Below are 23411 nucleotides of genomic sequence, written 5' to 3'. Positions count from 1 at the left end.
GTTATGACCAACCTAGATAGTATATTAAAAAGCAGAGACATTACTTTGCCAACCAAGGTCCGTCTAGTCAAGGCTATGGTTTTTCCCGTGGTCATGTTTGGATGTGAGAGTTGGACTGTGAAGAAAGCTGATCGCCGAAGAATTGATGCTTTTGAACTGTGGTGTTGGAGAAGACTCTTGAGAGTCCTTGTACTGCAAGGAGATCCAACCAGTCCATTCTAAGGGAGATCAATCCTGGGTGTTCATTAGAAGGACTGATGCTAAAGCTGAAACTGCAATACTTTGGCCACCTCATGCGACGAGTTGACTCACTGGAAAAGACTCTGATGCTGGGAAAGGTTGGGGGCGGGAGGAGAAGGGGACGACAGAGAATGAGATGGCTGGATGGCATCACCGACTCTGTGGACGTGAGTTTGAGTGAACTCCGGGAGTTGGTGATGGACAGGGAGGCCTGGCGTGCTGTGATTCATGGGTTCACGGAGAGTCAGACATGACTGAGCGACTCAACTGAACTGAAGTGAAACACTGTACAATGCTATGTCAAGAGTTGCAAATACAGCAGAAATGCTATGTAAATAGTTGCCATACACTGCAAATTCAAGTTTTGTTTCTTGGAATTTTTTCTAATATTTTCAAGTCAAGGTTGGTTGAATCCAAGCATGTGGAACCTGCAGGTATAGAGAACCAATAGCAATATTCCTGTACCTAATTAAAGTTCTCCCTAACACACGTTCCCCCAAACTATGTGTCTCCCCCAGTGTGTGCTAGCGCAGAAAATGACACTAATACTCACCTGCCTGCTTAAGCCAGAAACCTGGGGAATCACCTCTGACTCCTCCCTCCCCACTTCTAGCTATCACCCCCTAATTCTGTCTTCTAAGTAGAGTCTCTTCATCCATTGCCAGTACTATAGGCTTAGCCAGTCATTCCTCGACTGAACTTCAAAGCAGCCTTCAAACTGGTCTCTCTGCAGCCCCCTTACATCCCACACACACTCTCCATTTGTTGTTTTTATCATCTGCCTTCCTAGCTGGGTTAGAAGGTTCATGAGGACCAGGTAGGTATGTATGCCACTGTAACACCAACTATTTGCATGACAGCCGGTGCAGAGTGGTGTCAATTAAATATATGTTAAATGAATAAGTGAAAACCTTTCTCTATTAAAAGCAAACACACAAAATGCCATAGAGAAGTCGTCCAAGGAAAAGGCTGTGAACAAGACCTTTGGGAGCCCAGCAGCACAATGTGTTCCATGAACCACAAGCAGGTCAGCTGTATTAAATTTTAATATGCAAAAAGTACCCTACAGAGGTAAGCAGGATGAAGTCACAAACTTTAAACACAGGCATTTAGCTGAAGGGTTTTAAGTGGGGAAGCAACAGCATGGATCGTTTTGCATTTCAGATAAATAATGACAGCAACAGAGGAAAGACTGGTCTAAAAGTATGTTAGTTAAGATGCGTTTAATTGCAAATAAATGCTGCTTGAGTGAGCTTAAGTAAAAAAAGGACTTATAAGGATATTGGAATTTCTCATAGGATTTGAGAAAAGCAAGGTGGTTGGGTTTTAAGAGTACCATGCAATCAAGACAGAGTTCTGTGCCTACTCTGCACATTAGCTTTAAGGACATCACTTGACCAACATCCATTTCATCAGGTCATTTATCGGAAAGATAGTGACAATGCACTTCAACAGTATTAAGAGAATCCACATAAAAACTTACTTGTGATAAAATAAATGAAGAAGTTCATTTCTACTGGAATACTATAATGGGAGAGTTTTAAGCAGCCTGTCACAGCATAAAATGCTAAAATTTCTCTTTAGTTAAGTGCGTAAGATCTAGGAGTTCACTAAAAAAAGAAAATGTGACAGCGAAAGAACTAAAGTGGGCTTTAACTCAATTTTGCCTAGAACTAGCTCTGCCTAGGGAAAAACTTACATTTCTTCTTAAGCCAGTGTTTAGATAAAGAGGCAGGAGATTTCTCCAAATAGGCTTTTTAACTGGTTATAATATTATATCAATGTCACGCATACAAAAATTTATTTCAACCCTTGTATATTCTATTCTCTGTGGGCAAAAAATTCCTTTGAAATTCTACTGCTTAAATACTTAATAAATAATTCTTTAAAAATAACTTTTTATTATGATTTTGAGTTGCTGCAACAGTGGCAGAAGATTTCACTTGGTCTTTTTTATCCTCTCCCAACCCCCAATTAATAGAGTAGTCATGGCAACTTGAAATGTCTCATTGAAGCCAATTAGTTCTTCCCAGTAGAATTACTATAAGCCATCAACATTTGAAAGAATTAAGGAGAGTTATATAAATAAGATTGAGAAAAGTTTCATGTATTTTTCTATTAGCACATGAGGGCCAATTTTCAGTTGGAAAAGTAAACCTAGACAAGAGAATGCATTTGGCAGCTTGTGCAGAGATTTCTCAAGAGGGCACCTAAATGAGGTGTTGCAACTCTTACTCCATGTAGTTTATCATTAGACAAAAGTGGTAGACATTATTGCAAAAGCATATATAAAGTTATAATTTTTTTTAAATGAAAGAACAGGCTGATCTTATATTGTAACAAAATAAATGGGAAACCTAATGTACCTTTCAGTGAACTAATCAGAAGATGAAATACTGTTAAATAAAAAACTATAAGTGTATGTATGTGGATTATCTTTTTAAAAATAATTTATTTATTTACTGGCTATACTGGATCTTCATGGGGTTGCAAAGAGTCGGACACGACTGGGCGACTGAACTGAACTGAATACTGGATCTTCATTGCTGCTCAGTCTTTTCTCTAGTTGCAGAGAGTGCAGGGTACTCTCTAGTGGTTCTTGGCTTTCTCATTGCAGTGGTTTCTCTTATTGCAGAGTACTGGTTCAATAAATATGGCACATGGGCTTAATTGCTTTGCTCCACGTGGGAACTTCCCAATCCAGGGATCAAACCCGTGTCTCCTGCATTGGCAGGCAGATTCTTTACCACTGAGCCAGTAACGCTTGACATGGATATTATCTTAAAAATGGAAACTATAATATGTTAATAGTCATTCTAAGTTCTAGGATTCTTAGTAATTTTTTTTTAAAACATATGTATTTACTTTGGCTGCACCAGTTCTTAGCATGTGGGGCATAGTTCCTTGACCAGCGATTGAACCCAGATTTCCTGCATTGGGAACACGGAGTCCCAGCCACTGGACTAGAAAGGAAGTCCCTCTTAATTATTTTTAAGTGCTTTGGTACTGGTTTATTTTCTGTTTCCAAATAACCTATAGTAAGACAAAAACACACTTGCAAATTAACTTGCAAAATAAACTAAGAGTTTGCTGTTGTTTAGTCACTAGTCGTATCTGACTCTGCAATCCCGTAGATTGCAACACACCAGATTTCCCTGTCTCCCGGATTTTGCTCAAATTCAAGTTCTTTGAGTCAGTAATGCTATCCAACCATCTCATCCTCTGTCGACCCCTCCTCCTCCTGCCCTCAATCTTCCCCAGGATCGGGATTTTATCCAGTGAGCCAGCTCTTTGCATCAGGTGGTCAAAGTATTGGAACTTCAGCTTCAGTATCAGTCCTTCAGACGAATATTCAGGAATGATTTCCTTTAGGATAGACTGGTTTGATCTCCTTGCAGTCCAAAGGACTCTCAAGAGTTTTCTCCATCACCACAATTCTGAAGCAACAGTTCTTCCGTGCTCAGTCTTTTTTATGGTTCAGCTGTCACATCCATACATAATTATGGTCACATTCATACATAACTAGTCAAACCATAGCTTTGACTATATGGACTTTTGTTGGCAAAGGGATAGCTCTGATTTTTAATATGTTGTCTAGGTTTGTAATAGTTTTCTTTCCAAGGAGCAAGTGTCTTTTAATTTCATGGCTGCAATTACCATCTGCAGTGATTTTGAAGCCCAAGAAAATAAAATCTGTCACTGTTTTCACTTTTCTCCCTTCTATTTGCCATAAAGTTATGGGACTGGATGCCATGAAATGAAGAGTTTAGCCAAGGGAAAAGTTTAGAAGACTTGTGGTAGGCAGGCAGTTGATCTTTGAAAAGCATATAATTAGTCATTGACCAGTAAGACAACCTTCCCATCTGGCCTCTAAAAAATTTAACGAATTTCTTTCAGTCTCCTCTAGAACATGGATTTCCATTGACTTTATTGAGATATCTCTCCTTTAATCTTGCTTAGTTATCTTTTCCATTTTCTGAACTTTCTGGACTCCCTTTTCTGAACTTCAGTTCAGTCGCTTAGTCGTGACCAACTCTTTGCGACCCCATGAATCACAGCACACCAGGCCTCCCTGTCCATCATCAACGACCGGAGTTCACTCAAACTCATGTCCATAGAGTCGGTGATGCCATCCAGCCATCTCATTCTCTGCCGTCCCTGTCTCCTCCTACCCCCAATCCCTCCTAGCATCAGACTCTTTTCCAGTGAGTCAACTCGTCGCATGAGGTGGCCAAAGTATTGCAGTTTCAGCTTTAGCATCAGTCCTTCCAATGAACACCCAGGATTGATCTCCTTTAGAATGGACTGGTTGGATCTCCTTGCAGTACAAGGGACTCTCAAGAGTCTTCTCCAGCACCACAGTTCAAAAGCATCAATTCTTCGGCGATCAGCTTTCTTCACAGTCCAACTCTCACATCCATACATGACCACGGGAAAAACCATAGCCTTGACTAGATGGACCTTTGTTGGCAAAGTAATGTCTCTGCTCTTTAATATGCTATCTAGGCTGGTCATAACTTTCCTTCCAAGGAGCAAGCGTCTTTTAATTTCATGGCTGCAATCAGCATCCGCAGTGATTTTGGAGCCCAAAAAATTAAGTCTGACACTGTTTCCACTGTTTTTCCATCTATTTCCCATGAAGTGATGGGACCAGATGCCATGATCTTTGTTTTCTGAATGTTGAGCTTCAACCCAACCTTTTCACTCTCCTCTTTCACTTTCATCAAAAGGCTTTTGAGTTCCTCTTCACTTTCTGCCATAAGGGTGGTGTCATCTGCATATCTGAGGTTATTGATATTTCTCCCAGCAATCTTGATTCCAGCTTGTGCTTCTTCCAGCCCAGCATTCCTCATGATGTACTCTGCATATAAGTTAAATAAGCAAGGTGACAATATACAGCCTTGACGTACTCCTTTTCCTTTTTGGAACCAGTCTGTTGTTCCATGTCCAGTTCTAACTGTTGCTTCCTGACCTGCATACAGGTTTCTCAAGAGGCAGGTCAGGTGGTCTGGGATTCCCATCTCTTTCAGAATGTTCCACAGTTTATTGTGATCCACACAGTCAAAGGCTTTGGCATAGTCAATGAAGCAGAAAAACACCCTCTTCCAACAACACAAGAGAAGACTCTACACATGGACACCACCAGATGGTCAACACCAAAATCAGATTGACTATATTCTTTGCAGCCAAAGATGGAGAAGCTCTATACAGTTAGCAAAAACAAGACCAGGAGCTGACTGTGGCTCAGATCATGAACTCCTTATTGCCAAATTCAGATTGAAATTGAAGAAAGTAGGGAAAACCATTAGACCATTCAGATATGACCTAAATAAAATCCCTTATGATTATACAATGGAAGTAAGAAATAGATTTAAGGGTCTAGATCTGATAGAGTGCCTGATGAACTCTGGACGGAGGTTCATGACATTGTACAGGAGACAGGGACCAAGACCATCCCACGGAAAAGAAATGCAAAAAAGCAAAATGGCTGTCTGAGGAGGCCTTACAAATAGCTGTGAAAAGAAGAGAAGCAAAAAGCAAAGGAGGAAAGGAAAGATATAAGCATCTGAATGCAGAGTTCCAAAGAATAGCAAGGAGAGATAAGAAAGCCTTCCTCAGTGATCAATGCAAAGAAATAGAGGAAAACAACAGAATAGGAAAAACAAGAGATCTCTTCAAGAAAATTAAAGATATCAAGGGAACATTTCATGCAAAGATGGGCTCGATAAAGGACAGAAATGGTATGGACCTAACAGAAGCAGAAGATATTAAGAAGAGGTGGCAAGAATACACAGAAGAACTGTACAAAAAAGATCTTCACAATGAAGATAATCAGGATGGCGTGATTACTCACCTGGAACCAGACATCTTGGAATGTGAAGTCAAGTGGGCCTTAGAGAGCATCGCTATGAACAAAGCTAGTGGAGGTGATGGAATTCCAATTGAGCTATTTCAAATCCTGAAAGATGATGCTGTGAAAGTGCTGCACTCAATATGCCAGCAAATTTGGAAAACTCAGCAGAGGCCACAGGACTGGAAAAGGTCAGTCTTCATTCCAATCCCAAAGAAAGGGAATGCCAAAGAATGCTCAAACTACCGCACAATTGCCCTCATCTCCCACGCTAGTAAAGTCATGCTCAAAATTCTCCAAGCTAGGCTTCAGCAATATGTGAATCGTGAACTTCCAGATATTCAAGCAGGTTTTAGAAAAGGCAGAGGCACCAGAGATCAAATTGGCAACATCCGCTGGATCATGGAGAAAGCAAGAGAGTTTCTGAACTTAACACTCCACAATTTTCAATATAGATGGAGAAGCTGACTAAAAATGTAACTAGTTATGCAGTTTGAGATTTTCATGAAATATACCCATGCGGTTCATCCTTAGTTACTAAGTTGGTATCAAAATTCTCTACCACTTATCTGTGATGGTCCTAAAGCCAGGATATAGGCTGGCTTTAAGATTTTCTACTGAGTTCATCAACCTTCTCAGTTATTATAAATTTAGAGAGCCAGTGAAGAGAATAGCTAGAATAATAGCAGTGGTTAACATTAACGCATGCTACCCTGTGTGTGTTGTTATGGCTAATCCTGCACATCATTTTATTACACTCACAACACTCTTGTAACAAAAGTGCTAAGAGTTATCACTACTTACATAGGTGAGAGGTAAGGCTTAGAGAGACAAAGTGATTTCCCAAGGTTATACTGCCAATTAGAGCTGAGTAGGAATTTGATTCCAGAGCTAGTGTACCCAAACCTTATCTGACCCCATTTCCTGAAAAGAGGACTACTGCAAGAACCAAACGCTGACCTGATTCCAATGATGGATGAACAGCAACTGCCTGTGCCTCTCTGGGCAAGTCACAGACTGGGGGTTTAGTTCTGTTATCTGCAAAATGAAGATAGTGGATTCTGCATTCTACAAGGCCAATCATGAACTCAAGTTCAGTTCAGTTCAGTTCAGTTCAGTCGCTCAGTCGTGTCCGACTCTCCGCGACCCCATGAATCACAGCACGCCAGGCCTCCCTGTCCATCACCAACTCCCGGAGTACACTCAAACTCATGTCCACAGAGTCGGTGATGCCATCCAGCCATCTCATTCTCCGTCGTCCCCTTCTCCTCCCACCCCCAACCTTTCCCAGCATCAGAGTCTTTTCCAGTGAGTCAACTCGTCTCATGAGGTGGCCAAAGTATTGGAGTTTCAGCTTTAGCATCAGTCCCTCCAATGAACATCCAGGATTGATCTCCTTTAGAATGGACTGGTTGGATCTCCTTGCAGTATAAGGGACTCTCAAGAGTCTTCTCCAACACCACAGTTCAAAAGCATCAATTCTTCGGCGATCAGCTTTCTTCACAGTCCAACTCTCACATCCATACATGACCACGGGAAAAACCATTGCCTTGACTAGACGGACCTTGGTCGGCAAAGTAATGTCTCTGCTTTTTAATATATTATCAAGGTTGGTCATAACTTTCCTTCCAAGGAGCAAGCGTCTTTTAATTTCCTGGCTGCAATCAGCATCTGCAGTGATTTTGGAGCCCAAAAAAATAAAGTCTGACACTGTTTCCACTGTTTTTCCATCTATTTCCCATGAAGTGATGGGACCAGATGCCATGATCTTTGTTTTCTGAATGTTGAGCTTCAAGCCAACCTTTTCACTCTCCTCTTTCACTTTCATCAAGAGGCTTTTGAGTTCCTCTTCAGTTTCTGCCATAAGGGTAGTGTCATCTGCATATCTGAGGTTATTGATATTTCTCCCAGCAATCTTGATTCCAGCTTGTGCTTCTTCCAGCCCAGCGTTCCTCATGATGTACTCTGCATATAAGTTAAATAAGCAAGGTGACAATATACAACCTTGACGCACTCCTTTTCCTATTTGGAACCAGTCTGTTGTTCCATGACCGGTTCTAACTGTTGCTTCCTGACCTGCATACAGGTTTCTCAAGAGGCAGGTCAGGTGGTCTGGGATTCCCATCTCTTTCAGAATGTTCCACAGTTTATTGTGATCCACACAGTCAAAGGCTTTGGCATAGTCAATGAAGCAGAAATAGATGTTTTTCTGAAACTCTCTTGCTTTCTCCATGATCCAGCGGATGTTGGCAATTTGATCTCTGGTGCCTCTGCCTTTTCTAAAACCTGCTTGAACATCTGGGATTTCACGGTTTACATACTGCTGAAGCCTGGCTTGGAGAATTTTGAGCATGACTTTACTAGCGTGTGAGATGAGTGCAATTGTGCGGTAGTTTGAGCATTCTTTGGCATTGCCTTTCTTTGGGATTGGAATGAAGACTGACCTCTTCCAGTCCTGTGGCCACTGCTGAGTTTTCCAAATCTGCTGGCATATTGAGTGCAGCATTTTCACAGCATCATCTTTCAAGACTTGAAATAGCTCAACTGGAATTCCATCACCACCACTAGCTTTGTTCGTAGTGATGCTCTCTAAGGCCCACTTGACTTCACATTCCAAGATGTCTGGCTCTAGGTCAGTGATCACATTATCGTGACTATCTTGGTCGTGAAGATCTTTTTTGTACAGTTCTTCTGTGTATTCCTGCCACCTCTTCTTAATATCTTCTGCTTCTGTTAGGTCCATATCATTTCTGTCCTTTATCGAGCCCATCTTTGCATGAAAAGTTCCCTTGGAATCTCTAATTTTCTTGAAGAGGTCTCTTGTTTTTCCTATTCTGTTGTTTTCCTCTATTTCTTTGCATTGATCACTGAGGAAGGCTTTCTTATCTCTCCTTGCTATTCTTTGGAATTCTGCATTCAGATGCTTATATCTTTCCTTTTCTCCTTTGCTTTTCGCCTCTCTTCTTTTTAAAGCTATTTGTAAGGCCTCCTCAGACAGCCATTTCGCTCTTTTGCATTTCTTTTCCATGGGGATGGTCTTGGTCCCTGTCTCCTGTACAATGTCACGAACCTCCGTCCAGAGTTCATCAGGCACTCTATCAATCAGATCTAGTCCCTTAAATCTATTTCTCACTTCCACTGCATAATCATAAGGGATTTGATTGAGGTCATATCTGAATGGTCTAGTGGTTTTCCCTACTTTCTTCAATTTAAGTCTGAACTTCGCAATAAGGAGTTCATGATCTGAGCCACAGTCAGCTCCTGGTCTTGTTTTCGCTAACTGTATACAGCTTCTCCATCTTTCGTTGCAAAGAATATAATCAATCTGATTTCGGTGTTGACCATCTGGTGATGTCCATGTGTAGAGTCTTCTCTTGTGTTGTTGGAAGAGGGTGTTTGCTATGACCAGTGCATTCTCTTGACAAAACTCTATTAGCCTTTGCCCTGCTTCATTCCGTGCTCCAAGGCCAAATTTGCCAGTTACTCCAGGTGTTTCTTGACTTCCTACTTTTGCATTCCAGTCCCCTATAATGAAAAGGACATCTTTTTTGGGTGTTAGTTCTAAAAGGTCTTGTAGGTCTTCATAGAACCGATTAACTTCGGCTTCTTCAGCATTACTGGTTGGGGCATAGGCCTGGATTACTGTAATGTTGAATGGTTTGCCTTGGAAACGAACAGAAATCATCCTGTCATTTTTAAGATTGCATCCAAGTTATGTTATCCTAAAATATACTAGTTGCATAGTATTAGTAACAAGAACTTTAAATTAGCTCTAAGGAATCCAAGCTTTGCCGCTGTGATTTAGGGCAAAGCATTTAAACTCCTCAGTTATTATCTACCTCACTTCAAGGGTTATTTCAATATGTATCTCAGTGCTTTCAAAATGTATGTGTAATATAGCACATAAAGTACCATCCTATCATCCTCAATAAAATTTGTAGCATTACGGTGATGGATTTCAGCAATTGTGATAAATTGGGTTCTCACTTTTTCCCCTTTTACTTAAACATCTGGTCAGCACTATTTTAAGATACTCTTTACTTGAAGTAGGTTTAAACAAAGAGAGACCTCAAGTTTCCATTTGTATACATGAGAAGAGTAGGGAATGTTCAAAGACAACACATAAAGAGGGAGGGAAAATGTACCCATAAATACACTAGATAAGCTTCAGTGAAAAACAGCAATGGCGGGGGTGGGGGTACCTATATATATCCTGATTCTTTTGCAGTTTGACAAAGTTAATGATTGAAATCTCCTAGATTTTCCACTACGTTTTCTCCAGCTTGTCTGTTTGCTTTGATTGATGATACTTTGTCTCTTGTGGCCCAAGGATGACTAACCTTGCTTCTGTGTAGAGATTAATAATTGATTAGTGCATAGCCTGGAATCTTAGTGAAAGGGAATTGGTTACTTTGGGCTGCTCTTTTTTTTTAGACTGGATAACCTACAGGAGAAGGAGGCGATACAGGACGTGGTGGCAGAAAAATGAAGAGGATCCTGGTTTTCCTCCTTGCTGTAGCCTTTGTGCATGCTCTAGAGAGAGGTAAGATTTCCAGTGCTGTGACCATTTGTAAGAACTTCCACTAGTTTAATTTTCTTACCATTTAAAAGAGGGAGAGAGGGAAGAATAAAAGTGGGTTAACCTTAAATTCAGATGTGACATATAGTTTTCTAATAGAATAGCCAAGAAGAATCTCAAGAAAGAAAGGAAAACTATATGATTTGTCATTTATCTTTCCCTGCTTTCTTAATAACCAAGACCTAAGAAAATGGTTCAAAATTAGAATGTTTTTATTTGTTAAAAGAGAGTGCAGAGGGAGGCTGTGATCTATCACTAAGCTTTGTTTTTCACTGCCATTGAGAGCACAATGTACCATATCAATGATGCATAAAGTCAACTGAGATTTTTTTTTAACTTCTTCAAGGAATCCTCTATATGTAATATTTGAAACTACATTATAGTTTCTAAAATGTCTCACATAAAAGCACTTAACAGCTATGAAATATGACTATTAAGATCTTTGAGCTATATTTCTCATTAAGCTCATTTATCAATTAGTGTCTACATCTTTGAGCAATATACAACTTTGTGGCAAGTTCCCAAGCTGCAAAATTCATAATCTGTCTCAGTTTACTTTCTGGGTGATTCTTTAATGCTTATAAAAGGAATCTGCATTCATCCTGCTCTGAAAAGTTAAAATTTTTGTGTAGTGCTGCCAGTTAACAGCTTTACCCAAGCCATATGTTAGAATTCATATGAACAACATTTAACCAGTGGGATAAAAATGTGTTTACCCCAGGAATCAGTTATTAACTGTGACAAGAATAATCTTACTCCTGCCTTTCTTATTCTTTTACATTCACTTTTTAAGAAAATAATCTTCTTTTGTCATTCAAATTATTTTTAAATTTTGTCTTATACATGTCTGTTACAAGACCTCTGAATAGCCCAGGTCCCAAGGAACCCTGAAAGCCTATTGCTTTTCCCAGGGTTTCCCTGGGGCAGATCTGAGCCTGGAAAGTCCTCCAGAACTAGTTTCAGATCTGGATCTTTACAATACAGAAAGTCCAGTGATGGTTAAGTCCTGGGACTACATGTGAATGCCAGAATGTGTCATTTTGTTCTACTGACTCAGTAAGTATACACTGGATTAACTTCAAACAGTTATAGTGCTTTGGAGAATACCAGTATTCTGCAACCTCTTTTTTGACATCCTTTAGCATTCTCCCAGCCCATGATGTAATGGATGCTAAAAACTTCAAGCCAGCTTCCCTGAACTGAACTTCACAATGAACTTGGTTAACTATGTGCCCTAGATCAGATGATGACGCCTGAGACATAAAATACAATTACTAATAAATGCCCAATATTTGGTGAGCCATCAGTCCTCGGTTCTATAATACCTGAGCATGACCCAAATACTAAGTCGATGATTTACCTGAAAGCTAGGTGTGGTCACTCCTGGCAGGAAGTGTACATATTAAAGTAATTGAAAGGAATTTTGGATGGTGGAGAATTGACTAGGGTTACAGTTCTCTCTATCTAATTCTTGAGAGTTCACTGATCACCCACCCAAAAAAGAACCTCTTTTCCAAAGTGTATGTCCTTCAACACTCATTTTAGAAGAAGTTTCTGTATCCAAATATATTTAAGAAATAAGCCATACATTAGTCCTTCTTGGCTGGTTTATGATCAATGTTTTAGATTTCTCAGAACTCATAGGACAACAAAACAAGATTTAACCCATAGTTTCCCAGATACATGGGCTCTTTCCTAAAATGCCTATATCCTATAGAAATAGTCTCTGGAAAACATCAGCTCTAAAATGTATACAGTATGAACATTAGCTCCAGTCAGGCCCATACTCAAATATCAAATGGCACTGGGGATTCAGCTCATAGCCCTTGTATACATCTTGTGAGTGAAGGGCTTAACAAATATGCTAAATCTAAATGATATAATATCCACTTTAGCTACCCTGTGAGTGACAAGAAAATTATGTCCACCAATTGCCTCCACTTGGCTTCTGTATTCAAAACTGGATAAAGCATTAATCCAAATTGTATCTTTCCCTCTTCTAAGAAACAAGCAAGAAGGCTACTGACATAGCTTCACAATCACCACAGAAATAATGCTACAAGAAATAAACCACTGCTGTTTATAAGAGCTGTTGGCAAGAACGTTTTCCTTTTGCTTTAAGCATTTAATTCTCAGCATAATTTTGTTAAACATGATATCAAACGTCAAGAAGAAAGTAAATTTCCCTCGGGTTGCTGGGTACGCTGTATTTTCCTTTCTCCCAGTTACCTGTCACAACAGTCCTAAGACAATATGGTTTAACCCAATCTTCCTATCCACCGCTGAATCATTCTGTTTCTCTTTTCTACAAGTTGACCACCACTTCTTCAGTAGCCATGTGAAAAACAAAGTTGTCCTAAGTTTGATTAAGGAACATAGCTATACAGAATGCTAAAGAGAAGTAATTTAAAACAAGTAGATATTTTAATTTCCCAGATATGTCTATATATTATCTCTGCAAAGCAAACATAATGGTGACTGGGGAGGTGACACAGGATTTGAGATCTGCATAATGAAAAGAAGACAGCTATGTAAATATCCAGAAGTATGTTTCAAGCAGAAGGAAGCCAGGTGCAAATGTCCTAGACTAGGAACAAATAAGACCTGATCTAAGTTCACAAATCAGCCCAAGTAAATGCTTAAAGAGGTTTAGATGATAAAGGAAAGGAGGAAGAACTGAAGTCAGAGAAGAATCTAAACTCAGTCATCAAAAGCAATGCTAACCTCCTTGGAAATCAATAGCAAAGTTAGGCTTCATTGTTGTCAAGTGCAATGGGAGCTATGCACTCAGCATCACAGGTGGGCTATGGGGGTGTATACACACACTTTAAAAGGTCACAAGGTTGATCTCTATAGGAAGAAGTTGAAATCATTAACAAGAACTGCTTGGCCTCCCTCTAGTATCTATGGTCACTTTGCATGGATCCCCCTCTGTCTGCTCCAAGTTCATATATAGAGAAGGCGTCCCTGACCAACCTACCTACCAATAGCACCTACTACATTTTTCTCCATTCCCTTACCTTGTTTTAGTCTCATTTTGCTTTTGTTTTTAGCACTCATCATCTTATCACCAGCTGTTCATTTGTATTTTTGTAATGAGCGTAAGATGTAGAATGTAAACTCCATGAAATCAAGGACTTTTTGTTCCCGGCTGCTGCTGCTGCTGCTGCTGCTGCGTCACTTCAGTCGTGTCCGACTCTGTGTGACCCCATAGACGGAAGCCCACCAGGCTCCCCCGTCCCTGGGATTCTCCAGGCAAGAACACTGGAGTGGGTTGCCATTTCCTTCTCCAATGTGTGAAAGTGGAAAGTGAAAAGTGAAAGTGAAGTCGCTCAGTCGTGTCTGACCCTTAGCGACCCCACGGACTGCAGCCTACCAGGCTCCTCCATCCATGGGATTTTCTAGGCAATAGTACTGGAGTGGCTTGCCATTGCCTTCTCCGTGTTCCTGGCTAGAATTCTCAATTTTAGAACACTACTTGCCATATAGTGCATTTAGTAGACTTTTTTGTGTGTAAAATCACAAAATTAAGGTTATTAGAGTACCTACCTCATAAGACAGTTTTGAGTATTTAAGGAAAATTAAGGGGCTTTCCTGGTGGCTCAGTGGTAAAGAATCCACCTGCCAATGCAGGAGATGTAGGCTTCATCCCTGGGCCAGGAAGATCCCTGGAGAAGTAAATGGCAACCCAATCCAGTATTCTTACCTGGAGAACTCCATGGACAAAGGAGCCTGTGGGCGGCAGTCCATGGGATGGTAAAAGAGTCAGACATGATTTAGAGACTAAAAAGCAACAACAAGAAATGTCAACTAAGACACATCACAGATATCCTGGAAAGAGTAAATTTTAAGTCTTTTGTTATTTCCATTATAAAGCACTGACACTAGATTTTAAGCACTGAATAAAATAGGTAATAATTTACAATGTGCCAGCTTAGATCTTTTAGATACATTCTTTTAAAATCTTTTAGATACATTCGCTTCATCCTTTCAACACCATGATGAGCTCAGTACTATTATATCCATTTTATAAAGGGAAAAATTGAGGAAAAGAGGGGTTAAGTAACTTATCCAAAATAACTGAGCTAGTAATTGGCAGAATCAGAATTTTACATTAATTCATTGGGTTTACAAAGGCAATGCTTACAATCATTGTTTTCCTGCCTCTCATGAGACACATAGCTGAAATAGTTTTTAACTAATCTTAGGACAAGTATAAGAGAGAACCAGTCATTACCACTGATTTAGAAAGTGCTACACTCAATATGCTAGCAAATTGGGAAAACTCAGCAATGGCCACAGGACTGGAAAAGGTCAATCTTCACTCCAATCCCAAAGAAAGGCAATGCCAAAGAATGCTCAAACTACCGCACAATTGCACTCATCTCACATGCTAGTAAAGTCATGCTCAAAGTTCTCCAAGCTAGACTTCAGCAATATGTGAATCGTGAACTTCCTGATGTTCAAGCAGGTTTTAGAAAAGGCAGAGGAACCAGAGATCAAATTGCCAACATCCGCTGGATCATGGAGAAAGCAAAAGAGTTCCAGAAGAGCATGTATTTCTGCTTCATTGACTATGCCAAAGCCTTTGACTGTGTGGATCACAATAAACTGTGGAACATTCTGAAAGAGATGGGAATCCCAGACCATCTGACCTGTCTCTTGAGAAACCTGTATGCAGGTCAGGAAGCAACAGTTAGAACTGGACATGGAACAACAGACTGGTTCCAAATAGGAAAAGGAGTACGTCAAGGTTGTATATTGTCACCCTGCTTATTTAACTTATATGCAGAGTACATCATGAGGAACGCTGGACTGGAAGAAGCACAAGCTGGAATTAAGATTGCCGGGAGAAATATCAATAACCTCAGATATGCAGATGACACCCTTATGGCAGAAAGTGAAGAGGAACTCAAAGGCCTCTTGATGAAAGTGAAAGAGGAGAGTGAAAAGGTTGGCTTGAAGCTCAACATTCAGAAAACAAAGATCATGGCATCTGGTCCCATCACTTCTTGGGAAATAGATGGGGAAACAGTGGAAACCGTGTCAGACTTTTTTTTGGGCTCCAAAATCACTGCGGATGCTGATTGCAGCCAGGAAATTAAAAGACGCTTACTCCTTGGAAGGAAAGTTATGACCAGCCTAGATAGCATATTAAAAAGCAGAGACATTACTTTGCCAACCAAGGTCCGTCTAGTCAAGGCTATGTTTTTTCCCGTGGTCATGTATGGATGTGAGAGTTGGACTGTGAAGAAAGCTGATCGCCGAAGAATTGATGCTTTTGAACTGTGGTGCTGGAGAAGACTCTTGAGAGTCCCTTGGACTGCTAGGAGATCCAACCAGTCCATTCTAAAGGAGATCAATCCTGGGTGTTCATTGGAAGGATTTATGCTAAAGCTGAAACTGCAATACTTTGGTCACCTCATGCGACGAGTTGACTCACTGGAAAAGACTCTGATGCTGGGAGCGATTGGGGGCAGGAGGAGAAGGGGACGACAGAGAATGAGATGGCTGGATGGCATCACCAACTCGATGGACATGAGTTTGAGTGAACTCCGGGAGTTTGTGATGGACAGGGAGGCCTGGAGTGCTGTGGTTCATGGGGTCGCTAAGAGTCGGACACGACTGAGCAACTGAACTGAAATGAACTGAACTGAACTGAAATTCATTCTGTCCACTAAGGTCATCCACAACTGATCCAAACCTCAGTTCATCCCTACTCCTTGAAACCGGCTCTGTCTTCTAAACTTCCCTATTTTTAGGGCACTATCACCTCTAAGTCATCTATGTTCAGTCTTGCAGAGCATTGTTGGATTTTATTCTATCCATTTGTTAATCTATACTCAATCACTTCTATATTCTAAATATTTTAGCCCTGAAATACATCAGCCTTTCACAGAGCCTCTTCAGTGTTCCCTTTTGTCTGTCGCTCTTGCCCTTGCATAGCTCTAGTTCTTAACACCTGGGAACACTCTTATCTGCATGCTAAGTTGCTTCCCAGTCATGTCCAACTCTTTCTGACTCTATGGACTGTAGCCCACCAGGTTCCCCTGTCCATAGGATTCTCCAGACAAGAATTCTAGAGTGAGCTGCCATGCCCTCCTCCAGGGGATCTTCCCGACCCAGGGATCAAACCCGCATCTCTTATGTCTCCTGTACTGGCAGGCGGCTTCTTTACCAGCACAGTTCCATTTCCTTCTACTCTCCTTGTGCAGGTTCTTGCTCCCTTCATCCAGCTATTGTAATGGCTTCCCTAACCAAAACCCTACCTCCCATCGCTTCCCAAACAATTCAAACTAAGAAACAATGCAAAATTTGGCACAATGTGGTAAGTAGAATTCAAAACTGAATTATATCCAAAGTAGAATCACTATTGAGAGGCTAATGAAATGATACTGTTGGAATGGACATAGATTTGAACAAACTCCAGGAGATAGTTGAGGACAGAGGAGCCTGGAGGTCACAAAGAGTTGGACATGACTTACCAACTTTAAAACAACAATGAAACAATACGGGTGAACATGCATAGCTGGCTAGTGGGATTCCAGGAATCAGACTGTCTTATACGAATCCACAACAATTCTGGTCTCTGTTTGGAGTCACCTGATGGTGGGTACAACCTCAGGCTTAAATATTAACATGTATGGTAGGCAGAAAGAGCATCCTCCAAAAATGTCAACATCAGAATGCCTGGAACCTGCAAACTCTAGCTTACATCATAAAGGGGAATCAAGGTTGCAGGTAGGCTAAAGGTTGCCAATCAGCTGTGTAAGGTCGTGGAAACGGGTGTCTCAAGCTGTAAGGAAATAACCCAGACACCAAGGGAAAGTAACAGGCTTTATTGGCAGTGCGCTCCCGGGCAGAACACACTGACCGCAAGAATGGCCACGAGGAGTTCTGCCCCGAACAAAGGCAGGGTGCGATTTTTATGCCTTCGGGGCAGGAAGTGGTATCATATAACCTGGACAGGCCTAAGATAAGGTAAAGCTCGGGAATACGAGATTGTGAGTGGTCAGCTAGACCGGGTTGGTCACTCTGGAGGTCAGGAAGGGCGGGGATAGATCTCGGCAGAGGGTTATTACGTCAGAAATTCCTCAGCGGTTTGGCGGGACTTTTTCCTCCGGCAGGGGATGGAGAGGAGAAGAAGGAGCCAAGATAGCCACCAGGAAGGGGAAGCCAAGAAGGCCACCAGGGTCCAACCTTACAAGCTGTTCTTAAAATAGAAAAATACAGAAAGTATTATCTGAGTAGGGCCAATGCAATCACAAGAGAGAAACAGAAGAGAATCAGTCAGAGGAAGACAGTGCTAAGGAGAAAAGGCACAGAGAGGTACAAAGTTGCCAGTTTTGAAAATGGAGGAAGGGGCTCTTGAGCCCAGAAGCATAGGTGTCTAGAGACTGGAGCAGGCAAGGAAATGGATTCTCCCCTAGTGCCTCCAAAGCAAAGAGAATTCTTAAGAGGTGGGAATACCATACCACCTGACCTGCCTCCTGAGAAATCTGTAGGCAGATCAAGAAGTGACAGTTAGAACTGGACACGGAACAACAGACTGGTTCCAAATCGGGAAAGGAGTACGTCAAGGCTGTATATTGTTGCCCTGCTTATTTAACTTATATGCAGAGTACATCGTGTGAAATGCCGGGACAGATGATGCATAAGCTGGAATCAAGATTGCTGGGAGAAATATCAATAACTTCAGATATGCAGATGACACCACCTTTATGGCAGAAAGTGAAGAAGAACTAAAGAGCCTCTTGATGAAAGTGAAAGAGGAGAGTGAAAAAGATGGCTTAAAACTCAACATTCAGAAAACTAAGATCATGACATCCGGTCCCATCACTTTGAAAGGTTGTCGAGGAATGACACAAAGACACCAGGATCTTGGCCTCCCGAGGAGAAGAATTCAATTCGGGGCCAGAGACGAGGCTTGATCACTCAGAGCTTTTGTGTAATACAGTTTTATTAAAGGATAAAGGAGATAGAGAAAGCTTCTGACATAGACATCAGAAGCGGGCAGAAAGAGTGCCCACCCTGCTAGTCTTCAGCTGGATGTTATATAGTCACTAAAAGTCTGTTAATGAAAGAAAGGAATGTCTTAAGGCTTAGAATGGCTTGAATCTTGTAGAAAGGCAGATTACCGTACAAATAGTTTTGTTTTACATAGATTAAGGGAACAATATCTGAGTATAACATAGAGGTTTATCAAGTAGGCTCTGAGCCATTTGGCAGAACTGACTTGAAGATAAGAGTCTGGGGTAAATGCATAGTACATTAACATATCTTAAGACCAACATTTCCATAAGAAAAATGCATTGGTTAACTCAAGATTTGAGAATAGTTAACTTCAGGTGAAACCAGGTGTCATTATGGCAACACAGTATTTTAAGAGAGACTTCCTTTTAAATTTGTATCTGTTCCTTCGTTTCGTTCCGTCGCTCAGTCGTGTCCGACTCTTTGCGACCCCATGGACTGTAGCCTACCAGGCTTCTCCGTCCATGGGATTCTCCAGGCAAGAATACTGGAGTGGGTTACCGTTTCCTTCTCCAGGGGATCTTCCCGACCCAGGGATCGAACCCGGGTCTCCCACATTGGAGGCAGATGCTTTAACCTCTGAGCCACCAGGGAAGCCCTTAAAAAATATCATAGATAGTTTGTTTCCTCCTGCTGCTTAAGAGAGATGAAAATGTCTGACACTTGCAGGCTGTTTCCTCTGTTTGGAGATCCCTGGCCTTCCTGCCTGTTACCCTCTCAAGTTCAGACTGCAGCCATGAAATTAAAAGATGCTTGCTCCTTGGAAGAAAAGCTATGACCAACCTAGATAGCATATTAAAAAGCAGAGACAATAATTTGCTGACAAAATTTCATCTAGTTAAAGCTATGGTTTTTCCAGTAGTCATGTATGGATGTGAGAATTGGACCATAAAGAAAGCTGAGCACCAAAGAATTTATGCTTTTGAAGTGTAGTGTTGGAGAAGACTCTTGAGAGTCCCTTGGACTGCAAGGAGCTCCAACCAGTCCATTCTAAAGGAGATCAATCCTGGGTGTTCATTGGAAGGACTGATGCTAAAGCTGAAACTCCAATACTTTGGCCACCTCATGTGAAGAGTTGACTCACTGGAAAAGACTCATGCTGGGAGGGATTGGGGGCAGGAGGAGAAGGGGACGACAGAGAATGAGATGGCTGGATGGCATCACCAACTCTGTGGACATGAGTTTGAGTGAACTCTGGGAGTTGGTGATGGACAGGGAGGCCTGGCGTGCTCTGATTCATGGGGTCGCAAAGAGTCGGACACAACTAAGCGACTGAACTGAACTGAACTGAATTTATTACCATAGCAATAGAAATACAGCACTGTAGGTTTCAGGGCCCTGTGACAGGCTGGGACTTCCCAAAGGAAAGAGTCGATGATTGAAAGCATCTCACTTTTGATAGATTACAGTTTTATTGACCAGATCCAGGGGGAGTTGGCCAGGAGGTAACTGGGATACATGTTAACTCAAATCCCTGATTCCTAGGAGTTTGGTTTTTACCTTCTCTACCATTTTCGTCTGACCAGAAAGTAATTTAGCTTACCACCTGAGAGAAGGACTGTAGCAAGTTACATGGGATCCTGATCACAAGGCATATAAACTGTATTTCATACTATGTACTGTCAGTAGATTTTTACCATGAGAAGAACTGCTAACATTCATTGAGTTTGAACCACGTTTTGTTGTTGTGGTTCAGTTGCTCAGTTATGTCTGACTCTTTGCGATCCCATGGGCTACAACATGCCAGGCCTCCCTCGCCCTTCACAATCTCCCAGAGTTTGCTCAAACTCATGTCCACTGAGTTGATGCCATCCAACTATCTCATTCTCTGTGGCCCCCTTCTCCTCCTGCCTTCAATCTTTCCCAGCATCAGAATCTTTTCCAATGAGTCAGCTCTTTGCATTAGGTGGCCAAAGTATTGTAGCTTCAGCATCAGCATCAGTCCTTCCAATGACTATTCAGGGTTGATTTCCTTTAGGATTGACTGGTTTGATCCCCTTGCAGTCCATATTAGGCAGCAGATGTGCTGTATATTTTTACATAGGTTAACATATTTCATAGAACAGCCTTAATAACAAGGTACTATTTCACTTAAATCCTAAGATTACTCTTCCTTGAATACAACTCCAAGCTGTTCATGCCTGTACATGAATGTATTTCAATAAATACCCCATTACCTTATAAAAAATAAGTAAAACTTTGGTGATCACCTTTTCTAGTATTTAAGTCCCTCACTTCAGTTTTATTGGATTATTCATTCTCCAGATATGACTGATTTTCTGACTTCAGATATTTTTTTCATGTTGTTCTCTCTACTTAAAATCCCTCTCCCAATTCATTTATCCTTGTTAAGATCCTACTCATCATTTGTGGTCCACTTCAAATGATAGTTCCTTCCACGAGTCTTTCTCAAGGCTCTCTTCCATTCTAGGAGTTCATATGCTTTGTTTCAATGTCTTCTATGGTTATGATCACCATTGCTGCTATTGGCGTTGTGGTCTTATTCTTATCTATCAGACCTCAGTTCCTTAAGTATTAGTGGCATTCAAATTTCTTACATGGTGCTTTATCATGTTATTTATTCTTATGCTGTTTTAAAAACCAAGACCTGTAATGCATTCTAAGTTTCCAAGTCAGGATACCAAAGACAACACTGTCTCTCATGCTAAAGGTAGAAGGAAACTTACTCCTTTATCTTCACCTCTGCAAAAGCCTTTGTAGATGACAAGGTGCTCAATTTGTGAAGTGAAGGACATGTGAAATGAGATACATGGAGAAAGAATGCCTCCTTTGGGACTTTGGTGAGTGTAGCATCTATATGGGCTACCACCCATGTTGAACCCAAAGACATCACATTTGAGTGAATCTATGAGGCTATCCTCTACTGCGATTGTTAGTATCTGGGCAACTGACCCATTGCTATGCTATCTTCTACTGTTTGTGACTTTTCAACATCTGAAATGTTCCGTTGATGGCATCCTAAGAGGTACAGTTAATTTCTTCTTGATTAGTCTGTAGAAGTCATGCAGAGCTCTAGGTTCAATATTAAAAAGAATTTAATTTCTGCCCATTGACTTAAACTCGAAACCACATACCTGCCAGTAAAATCAGCATGAAACCAGATCAATGGGTTAGATAACAATGATTTAAAATATCAATGGAAATGAGCCCCCCCAAGAAAACTGGGGGAAATAAATGAAATAAAAGTACCAATTTGATTACCACTTCTTCATTGACAGTGTTTTTAGTGACATCTCAGTTTTTTGTGATTTTTTTTCCTTTAGTTTCGATAAACAGAGCAATTTCCTAAATTAGCCCAACAATGTTTAATTTCTCAACTAAAACCACTACTCTGAATATCGAGCCCAACTAGTCCAAACAAATAGTACAAACCTTATTTTTTAAGTCTAAAAAATTAAAAGCATGAGTATACTGACCTTTTCTGACATAGATGAGTCTGTCAGTGCAGAATGGAAATAAAAATGTCAAAGAAATAAAACTGCAAAAATGTAAATGCCTAACAGCTCTGGAAGTCCATGATTCTCCAGAACATAATAGGAAAATAGCAGCTTAAGACAGTTCCTAGCATCTTGCTTGTTTTTCTTTTTTTAATTCAATTCAGTATTATTTAGGCTCTCACCATAGCTACTGCTATACAGCTTTTCTAGAGGATCAATATGGTTTTAAAAAATCATAACAATTGTTAAAACATTCAAAATACCCTAAAGGTTGTATCACCACAGTGAGTATCATGTTGTCTATCCCCACTACAGTAAAAGTTCCACAAGGTCAAGGTCATGTCTATTTTGCTCTTAATCGTATATTTAGTACTGAACCCAATACCTGGCACAGAGTAAGTCCTCAAGACATGTCTGTCCCATGTATGAACAAGTATTGTCAGCTATGTTGCAAGAGGTGAGAGATGCATGAAGCAGTAAAGATTTCCCAAAAGTAAACCAAATGTTTTCAGACTCCCAGAATGAGGCACAAGTTACCAGAATGTTTTGCAATACAGAAAGAAAAGGGGCGTGCTACTGCAAAAAGCAATTCTGTTAAGGACATTTGTAAACATTGAGTGCTGAGGACTCAGGATGTATAAATGATTTTCCAGTATCACCAGGATTATGCCAATATTTACCAGAGCTGCCTCAAAGTCCAGACTGCCCTCTTCCTAGCCACATGACACATGAAAGAACAGAGTATGTCATTTGAAATTCATTTGATATAGGGTTTAATCATATGAACCAAAGTGAGCTCAACTGCTGTGAAAACATTATGCAGTATTCCATGGAATAAGGAATCGATATATAATAAATCACAGTTCAAATTAACTTCAGTATTTGTTTCTTTTTAGAAGATGAAAAAGTGATTAGCATACTCATTTAGCCAGTAAAGCTCCAGATCTTCTCTTTGAATAAATGAATTTTTTTTTTTTGTCAGAAATATTTAAAGTAATCCACCTAAAAGATACACGGTGTAACAGCTTCCTCTACGAGTTACTTCTATAAGAGCAGTTTTATCTTATAATTTAATTCTAAATTTCTTCAGTGCCTTTTTTGGGCTTTTTCCCTTGCTTCTGTCTTGCCCAAGGCTGAATATTCCAAGCAAACAAGGTTCCAAAACCATTTTAAGTTTTGTGTAGTTGATCTAACTTTTCAGTTTTCTGTCATTCTAACTAATAATAGCTATCATTCTAACTAAAAATACACA

At 40.6% G+C, this 23411-nt stretch overlaps 1 protein-coding gene across 1 annotated transcript in view; it reads left to right on the top strand.

Annotated features, from left to right (window-relative positions):
* Nucleotides 1-10416: 10416 nt before the first annotated feature.
* GC (GC vitamin D binding protein) overlaps nucleotides 10417-23411 on the top strand; it is a 46232-nt gene continuing 33237 nt past the window's right edge. Inside the window, exon 1 of the mRNA XM_055434772.2 lies at nucleotides 10417-10634. Within this exon, the coding sequence (XP_055290747.2) occupies nucleotides 10577-10634 (58 nt within the window). The 5' untranslated portion in view covers nucleotides 10417-10576. The remainder of the gene's footprint in view (nucleotides 10635-23411) is intronic.

Source organism: Moschus berezovskii, chromosome 5, assembly GCF_049115385.1.
Source record: "Moschus berezovskii isolate FMDL1 chromosome 5, NW_MosBer_1.0, whole genome shotgun sequence".
Lineage (NCBI taxonomy): Eukaryota > Metazoa > Chordata > Mammalia > Artiodactyla > Moschidae > Moschus > Moschus berezovskii.
The sequence above is the reverse complement of the archived record's forward strand: the minus strand, read 5'-3'. Positions and strand labels throughout refer to the sequence as shown.